Source organism: Lactuca sativa, chromosome 1 (genome assembly GCF_002870075.4).
Source record: "Lactuca sativa cultivar Salinas chromosome 1, Lsat_Salinas_v11, whole genome shotgun sequence".
NCBI lineage: Eukaryota > Viridiplantae > Streptophyta > Magnoliopsida > Asterales > Asteraceae > Lactuca > Lactuca sativa.
This window is the reverse complement of record NC_056623.2, coordinates 64,875,962-64,885,340: the sequence shown is the minus strand read 5'-3', so window position 1 is coordinate 64,885,340 and position 9,379 is coordinate 64,875,962. Positions and strand designations below refer to the sequence as shown.

Genomic DNA, 9,379 nt, shown 5'->3' with positions numbered 1-9,379 from the left:
ATCAAAAACTCAAACACCAAAGCGGTAATATACTCTAATACATTAATACATTTTATACTTTTCATATTTTTTTGGTTTTTTTTCACATTTTTTTATTAATTTTGATTATTTATGGTTTTTGTAACTTTTTTTTTATTTTGATTCGCATAAATAAAATAGTTATATTTACAAATATAAATAAAGAAAATAAACATAACTTTTTTATTTACACAAATCAAAATAAAAAAAAAAGTTACAAAAACCATAAATAACCAAAGTTAATAAAAAAATGCGAAAAAACCAAAAAATATGAAAAGTGTAAAATGTATTAATATATTAGAGTATATTACAATTTTGGTGTTTGAGTTTTTGCTTTTTTGTTTTTCTATTTTTCATTACTTGAATCAAAATAAATAAAAAACAATAGAAAATAATAAATAACTAAATATATAAAAAATAGAAAACAAAAGGTGAAATAATGATAATGATAAATGCAAACATAAAGTTGGTAACGATATTAACTATGTAGCATCAAAGTAAAAATAAATAAATAAAATGAACCATAACAACATAAATTAAAAAAATAATAATAATAACGTTTCATTTTACAAATAAGAGAAAAAAGGTTTCGATATGGTTTATCGAATTTAATTTTATTTACTTGAATCAAAATAAATAAAGACATTAAAAAAACCATAAATAACTAAAATTGTAAAATAAAAATAGAAAACAAAATGTCAAAAAAGATAAAAAAAACGATTATCAAATTGTTGAAATTATATATATATATATATATATATATATATATATATATATATATATATATATATATATATATATATATATATATATATATATGTAATTTATATATATACAAAATTTATTTATAATTTGTATATATACAAAATTTCAAATTTATAAAATTACACAAATGGTCCTTGAGGTTTGTAGTGTATTGCAATATTGGTACAAGGGCAAAATAATCTTTTTCATTATAATCTAACAACTGAAAAGATAGATTTAACGGTAGGAGGACCTTTCATGTAATTTTACAAACCACAGGGACCAGTCCTTAAAGTGCGATATTTTGTAAACCATACCAATTGTGAAATTTTGTCAATTTACAAAATTACACAAATGGTCCTTGAGGTTTGTAGTATATTGCAAAGTTGGTAGAAGGGTAAAATAGTTTTCTTTTTATTTAAATTTAACAATTGAAAAGTTAGATTTAACGGCACGAGGACCTTTCATGTAATTTTGCAAACCATGGGGACCAATGACATGACGTTTTCCTTGAAAGTCCTCAAAGTGAGATATTTTACAAACCATAGGGACCAATTATGAAATTTTGTCTTTTTTAAATGACGAGTTTGCCCTTATTTTTTTAATCACTTTAATGTTTTCTGATTAAAAGAAAAATAAAAAAATAAAATTAAACCTACAACCCACCCTCTTACTTTTAACATACTAACACTCTCCATGTCTCTTTTGATTTGCTACCGGAGCACCACCATCAGTGCCAACCATTTAGTCGGAGCACCACCATCAGTGTTACCCATCTAGCCACCACCTAACAACTCAAAACCACCATCACTCTGATCTGCAACTCAAAGAACGGAGGTCCGACGCCATCTTCCTCAGCAAACCCTAGGTTTCCACCACCTTCGTTTCTCTACTTCTTCGGTGCTTCATCGTTCCTCAGATCTGAAAGCCTCCACCAACCTCCGACAGGAAAACCCTCATATCTGGAAGCCTACACCACCGACGGCGGCGCCACCCTTCAAGTTTTTCGAAACCCTAGTTGGTTCATGTATGTTCTTGTATATATCATATTTCTTGTTTTTCGGCGCTTAATCGTTGAAGAGATGTTGCAGATTCTCCAGATGAATACACAGACAAAATTCAGAAATTATCATACAACACATACAAAACCCAAAGATTTTCTAACACCAAACACATACATTTGTTCAAGATTTGATACACAAAACAAGAAATATGATATATATACAAGAACATACATGAACCAACTAGGGTTTCAAAAAACTTGAAGGGTGGCGCCGCCGTCGGTACCTCAACCCGCTCTGGAGAGATGTTGCAGATTTGGAGCTTCAGAGCGGGTTGAGGTACCGACGGCGGCGCCACCCTTCAAGTTTTTCGAAACCCTAGTTGGTTCATGTATGTTCTTGTATATATCATATTTCTTGTTTTGTGTATCAAATCTTGAACAAATGTATGTGTTTGGTGTTAGAAAATCTTTGGGTTTTGTATGTGTTGTGGTATGTTAATTTCTGAATTTTGTCTGTGTATTCATTTGGAGAATAGAGTGGTTTCATCAGGACTCGGGAGAGAGAGAGAGAGAGAGAGAGAGAGATGGTGGAGGTGGTGGTGGTGGTTTTCGACGAGTGGAAGTGGTGGTTGTTCATATTTTTCCGGTAAGTGATGGAAGAGAGAGAGGGGGGGGGGAGAAAGAGAGAGGTGTTGACTGGTGGTGATAGTGTTGACCGGAAAATCGAGGGTGGTGGTAGTGGTAACCGGTGGTGCTTCTAGGGGTTGACCGGTGGCGGCGTTGCTTACCGGTAGTGGTGGTTTTACCAGAGGACGATGAAGAATGGGGAAGAAGGGGTCTGGTAGATGGGAATAGAATAGAAAAGTGGAGGGGTTGAGTGTTTAATTTTATTTTTATTTTTTTAATAGAAAACATTAAAATTATTTAGAAAATAAAAAAATGAAAAATAAATGGCAAACTCGTCATTTAAAAAAATTCAAACCAAATCAGACCAAATTCGCAAAAACTTTGGACTTGTGGTGTTAGTCCAAATCTTTTTGGACCAAAATGACAATTTTGAGTAAACCATATGGACCATTTTTGCAGTTTAGTAGATAAGGAACCATAAAAACTGTAGAATCATTATATTTTGGTCAAACTGGTTGTTTGTTACTAGTTTCACATTACAAAACAATTACAAATTTCATGAATTAAATAACTATGCACTAATTTAAGTGTCCAACAAAACCAAGTTAAAATTTGAGAGTTTAATCAAAACAAAATTTTAATTACTAAATTAGAAATCGTCTTCAACATTAATCCACAAAACTTAACTACATAAAAGAAGGAATATGAACTATGGAACCATATTTAAGGGGGTGTTTGGATAGGGAAAAAAGATGGTGCTTATTATTTATTGTTTATTCTCATCATAATAAACTAAGTTTAATTGTTTGGATAGGAATCCTCAAAAATCAGTTTATTGTGATAGGGATAAACTAAATAAGTTGATTTTAATAAGCATCTCCCCCTTGATTATTGTTTATTCTCACCGCAAATAAGCTAATAAGTTATAATCTAATTTATCCAAACACCCTAAGTTTTTAGCTAAGCGTTGCTAAAAATACTTACAAATCTAAAGTAGTAATCAAAACGTTAATTCAACTTACATAATTAAAATAAAATAAATAAATAAATAAAAAAAAAAAATAAAAAAAATAAAAAAAGTTTCCAAACAAATATTTAAGCCGAGCCTTCCTAAAATTCACCCATGGTGAGATCTCATGGTTGCACATTAAGAAAAAAATGTCAAAACTCTTTTTTTTTACAACACATGGAAAGTCAAAACTCTCTTTTTTTACAACACATGGAAAGTCCAAATTCTATTAAAGTTCGAGGCCCAAATTCGAAAGTCCCTCAAAGTAAGTTGTCATTTTCTGCACAGAAGCATAAAAACATGACCATGCTTTTTGTCCTTCAGAAAACACACCCAATGTTTTCTTTAAGTTTCGACATCTCGTTTTCAAGATCTCCGAAAACAAGATTCTATTTTTAACACCTAATAAAACAAGTCTCATGTAACAGATCAGAAGCCAGTACCCACCCGTTTTTTTTTTACTTTTTCAATTTTCTTTTGAACTTCCTAACATCGAAGCTTCCTAGCACCTTCTTAAGCACGTTTCCACCTTCAAATGTTCCTACACACCAACCAAACCATACAAATCACCTAATTCTACCAAAAACCACAAAAAGCACATCTTTCTCGAAAATGCATGACTCCAAATCTAACATGCATAGCAAAAACACGAAACAAACATGTTAAAAGATGCGTAAAGTGCATCTAACAAAATCTCACCATGATGAATCTTTATATAGAAGATGTTATCATATCCTCTAATAAAAACCATAACATAAATAAACATGGAGCTCTACAAACAGATATTCAATTGTAAGAAGTCATGATGCAAACCATAGAGACGATTAGCTTGTACGTCAAAGAATTTATTTCCTACACTAACATTGTGGTGATTAAGATGATCAAACCCTAAGAGCATCACGTATGGGGAGTTAACATGATAGAGGATCCGATGGTTAGTCTAATGGACAACGAAATTGGGACCTAAATAGAACAACCAAATCTTATTTTGCACGAAGGTGAGATTTTAATCTAACCATGTAAATATGATTGTTAGGGAAGGGAAAACGAAGGTGGTAAAAGGGTTGGTGAAAGGGCCCCACTAAGAGGTTGAGGGGTTGGTGAAGGTTCCACCATAGGGATGTGGTAGGTTTCGCCATTTACAAATTTTTATCCATCATGTACAACCTCATAAACCACCTTCACCCTGAGTTACAGAGCGAGTCACTCGCGCATCTCCTACACATCCGCACCTATAAATTCACACAACTTCCCCACTCACTTCAAACCATCCATCTCTCTCTCTCTCTCGTTTTTCCCCGTATCTCTACAGATCCCGATCAAAGAAAGGTACGTTCGATTTGCTGCTATTGTTTCGATTCAATTGCGTTTTTATATTCTGAATTTCATTTTTGATCCGTATAATCAACTTTCTATTTCCTGAATTTGCGGTTTGTTAATGTCGATTGTGGAAATCTCTCGTAGGTTTTTGTGTATATGTTTAAAATCTATATGTGATCAATCACATTGATAAACTGTTCTTTCTATGCTTTAGAAATTGTTGAAGTTTGATTCGAAGAGCGAGATCTCTGTACATTATGAACATTCTGTTCGATCGTTTTTCAGGAATTTTAAGTACGATTATGTTAAATAGCCTCTTTTCGGAGTAGATCCATGTATTTCATATACTTTCTTCTACTAAAGTTGTTAATCGAACGTCGTAGCTGTTGTATTTCGTGGTATAGCGCTTAAACCACAGATGATTTACTGAATTCTGTGATAAGTAAACTATCCGATTAGTTTCTCACTTCAGTAATGATCCTAATGTGATACACTCGTTCAAAATTCATATGAAGAAATTGCCTGGATTTCATTCGTTGCTAATTGAACTCTTATTATCACAGAGATGGAAACCTTCCTATTCACATCAGAATCCGTGAACGAAGGCCACCCAGACAAGCTATGTGATCAAGTCTCAGACGCCATTCTAGACGCATGTCTAGAACAAGACCCCGAAAGCAAAGTCGCCTGTGAAACCTGCACCAAAACCAACATGGTCATGGTCTTCGGTGAAATCACAACCAAAGCCAAAGTCGACTACGAGAAAATTGTCCGTAAAACCTGCAAAGAAATCGGATTCACATCTCCCGAAGTCGGACTCGATGCTGACAACTGCAAAGTCCTAGTCAACATCGAGCAACAAAGCCCCGACATAGCTCAAGGCGTCCATGGCCACCTCAGCAAGAAACCAGAAGAAATCGGTGCTGGTGATCAAGGACACATGTTTGGGTACGCTACAGATGAAACCCCTGAGCTCATGCCACTCACCCATGTCCTCGCAACCAAACTAGGAGCTAAATTAACCGAAGTCAGAAAGAACAAAACCTGTTCATGGCTACGCCCCGATGGAAAAACACAGGTAACAGTTGAATATAAAAACGATAATGGCGCCATGGTTCCAATTAGGGTTCATACAGTGCTTATATCCACCCAACATGACGAAACTGTAACAAACGACCAAATCGCTAAAGATCTTAAAGAACACGTGATTAAACCGGTGATCCCATCTAAATACCTTGACGAAAAAACCATCTTTCATCTGAACCCGTCTGGGCGGTTTGTGATTGGTGGTCCCCACGGTGATGCGGGGCTCACTGGCCGGAAAATTATCATTGATACTTACGGTGGGTGGGGAGCCCACGGTGGTGGTGCTTTCTCCGGGAAGGATCCGACGAAGGTTGACCGGAGTGGGGCTTATATTGTGAGGCAAGCGGCCAAGAGTGTGGTGGCTTCGGGACTTGCACGGCGGTGTATTGTTCAGGTTTCTTATGCGATTGGGGTGGCTGAGCCGTTGTCTGTGTTTGTTGACACGTATAAAACTGGGAAGATTCCGGATAAAGATATTCTTGTTTTGATTAAGGAGAATTTTGATTTTAGGCCAGGGATGATGTCGATTAATCTTGATTTGAAAAGGGGTGGGAATTTTAGGTATCAGAAGACTGCGGCTTATGGCCATTTCGGTCGCGAAGATCCTGATTTTACCTGGGAGACTCCGAAGGTTCTTAAGCCGAAGGCGTGAGTGGTGAGTAAATGAGTATACTGGGAGATTGATGGAATGACACTTTTGCCCTTGGAGTGGAAATGGGGAATAAAGATATAGAGTTTGAAGTTGGAGGAGGGCAGTGGAATATTACAAAACTTCGATTGTTTTTGTCAAATGTTGTGCTTCGTCATTACAATTCGTTGTCTTTTGTTATGTTTTTACTTGTGTTTTTTTGTGATGTATACTTGTCATTGGAATAGAAAATTTCTAAAAAAAATTATGAAGTTATGTTCTTGTTGTGTATTATGAATTTAGCTTCAAAAACCTGTTACAATATCACTAAACACACCCAAAAAACAATAATGATGTTTCTTTTCCAGACCAAATAAACAATCTGAATTAGATTTAATGTTGTTTTACAGTTGTTAAACGGATCAAACCCAACTTCTTACAATAAAGGCATTACAGAAGCTATAGAACCGAATCAAATGTCATTAATTATAGTATCAAACAGTCTCAAGAAACATATCAAATAGTCGTTCGTGACCATGTTCCCTAACATTCCAAAGTAAAATGTTGGTGTCTTAATTTAATACATTAAGTTGGAAGAATTTTTTTGTCCAGATTAAATAAAATATTAACATACATATATAATGTCCATATTAAGTGATAACCTATTAAGCTATTAAGCTATTTAAGGGCATTAAGAAACATCCCTCCGAAAGTTTAATTTACTTAAAATTAGGAGTGTAACCAGAGACGGTCGTGTAACCTTTCTTGACCGGCACCAAACATGGCGTCGACTCTTTCACCATCTCGATAGAAATGGAAAGTGGGTGTGTATCGAATATGTTGGGTTGTTTCTGGGCATTCATCGATATCTGCATACACAAATGAAAGTTTTGGGAACTTGTTGCTTAATTGGTTAAACGAAGGGAGGATCTCTGCACAAACACGACACCTGTAAAAGAAACAACAAAATATATTGGTCTATTTTTCATTTGAGCATTTCATCAAACACGTTGTCTTCAACTTTTGTTTCTATTTTTCATTCGAGCATTTCATCGAACACCTTGTCTTCATGTTTGGTTTCGTAATCCAAATACAAAAGTTCAAAAGTGTGATTGTAGCGATCTACTGTTGAATTTTACGAATATATCTAATAGATTGGATTTCAAAGAATTACCATGATGCACCGAAGTTGATCACCGCCTACGATAAAACAAATCAAGAAAGAGAAGCAGAAATTGTTTAACTAGTGAAGACGATGAATGGAATTTATCTTTGAAAGAAAATTAGGAGTGAAGATCCATACAGGGGATTTGGAAGTTCTGATTTGGTGAAAAATGTTTGTTAGATTCTCATCGTTGGATGCAGTGATGAGGTTGCCATGGAGATTGATTTGCTTTGCTGCTTCTGTATTGTCCATGTTCAATGTACTCTAATTTCTTTCTTGCCTTCTATGTGGTAGGCTATTTTAACCTTTGCCTAAATAATTAGAAGATCCCGATAAAAAGTCTAAGGTTAATACCTTAAAAACCATTATTTATACATCTTCGTTTCGATTTAACCCCAAATTTATTTTTTGTTCTTCATTTGCCATTATATTTTAGAAAACGTTTCATTTTCGGACCCTTGACCGGTCATCAACAGGTAATGATGACGTGTCAGTTTTTGCATTTTTTTGTTTGCATTTGACCCCAACATTTCCGTATAAGTTTGCGTTTAACCCCAATATTTTTTGTTCCCCATTTGCCATTATTTTTTAGACAAAATTTCGTTTTAGCCATTGGTCAGTCACGAATAGATATTTTAAAACGTAAGAGTTGAAACTACGACTTCTCATTGAGGGTGAGGCGTGTTACCTAGTAAGCCAATAACTTTTTTTTTTGTATTATCAGTGTTTGTTGTATTTAATCTACACATGTATTTTAAAATGAAGGAAAAATATCTAGTGTAAGTCTTGAGTCTGTAACATCTAATAAACAATATGACATGCTAATCTTTAAGCTAATCAAAATTGTTAATTCATTCGTAATTCATCTAAAAATAATTGGTTATGTTTACCGACATATTTGTTAAGAAACCATATATTTCTAAAGAGTAAAAAATGTGTCTTCTCTTTAAGGGACGAGGCGTGTTAGATGGTAAGTTAATGGTTCTTTTTTTGTATTATCAATGTTTGTTGTATTGAATTTAATGTAAACATGTAACACGCCTCGTCCCTTAAAGAGAAGGCACATTTTTTACTCTTTAGAAATATATGGTTTCTTAACAAATATGTTGGTAAACATAACCAACTGTTTTTAGATGAATTACGAATGAATTAACAATTTTGATTAGCTTAAATATTAGCATGTCATATTGTTTATTAGATGTTACAGACTCAAGACTTACACTAGATATTTTTCCTTCATTTTAAAATACATGTGTAGATTAAATACAACAAACACTGATAATACAAAAAAAAAAAAAAAAAGTTATTGGCTTACTAGGTAACACGCCTCACCCTCAATGAGAAGTCGTAGTTTCAACTCTTACGTTTTAAAATATCTATTCGTGACTGACCAATGGCTAAAACGAAATTTTGTCTAAAAAATAATGGCAAATGGGGAACAAAAAATATTGGGGTTAAACGCAAACTTATACGGGAATGTTGGGGCTAAATGCAAACAAAAAAATGCAAAAACTGACACGTCATCATTACCTGTTGATGACCGGTCAAGGGTCTGAAAATGAAACGTTTTCTAAAATATAATGGCAAATGAAGAACAAAAAATAAATTTGGGGTTAAATCGAAACGAGGATGTATAAATAATGGTTTTTAAGGTATTAACCCAAAAGTTAAAAACCAAATATTTGTTGATGTTTTGACTTGTATTTTTCTGGTAATTTTTATTCAATTAATTTGGGATAACTTGTATTATTCAATACATGTATTCTTAAAATTGAATTA

At 33.9% G+C, this 9,379-nt stretch overlaps 2 protein-coding genes across 2 annotated transcripts; one reads left to right on the top strand and one right to left on the bottom strand.

The window, feature by feature from the left end:
• Positions 1-4,575: 4,575 nt before the first annotated feature.
• On the top strand, positions 4,576-6,711 carry LOC111893008 (S-adenosylmethionine synthase 2). The gene is made up of 2 exons (XM_023889083.3): positions 4,576-4,730; positions 5,285-6,711. Exon 2 carries the CDS (start codon positions 5,287-5,289, stop codon positions 6,457-6,459), a length of 1,173 nt encoding a protein of 390 aa, XP_023744851.1. The 5' UTR covers positions 4,576-4,730; positions 5,285-5,286; the 3' UTR covers positions 6,460-6,711.
• A 292-nt stretch (positions 6,712-7,003) lies between these two features.
• Positions 7,004-7,900, bottom strand: LOC111893009 (thioredoxin-like 3-3). The gene is made up of 3 exons (XM_023889084.3): positions 7,739-7,900; positions 7,610-7,635; positions 7,004-7,384 (listed from the first exon to the last, which is right to left on the bottom strand). Exons 1-3 carry the CDS (start codon positions 7,850-7,852, stop codon positions 7,165-7,167), a joined length of 360 nt encoding a protein of 119 aa, XP_023744852.1. The 5' UTR covers positions 7,853-7,900; the 3' UTR covers positions 7,004-7,164.
• Positions 7,901-9,379: the final 1,479 nt, after the last annotated feature.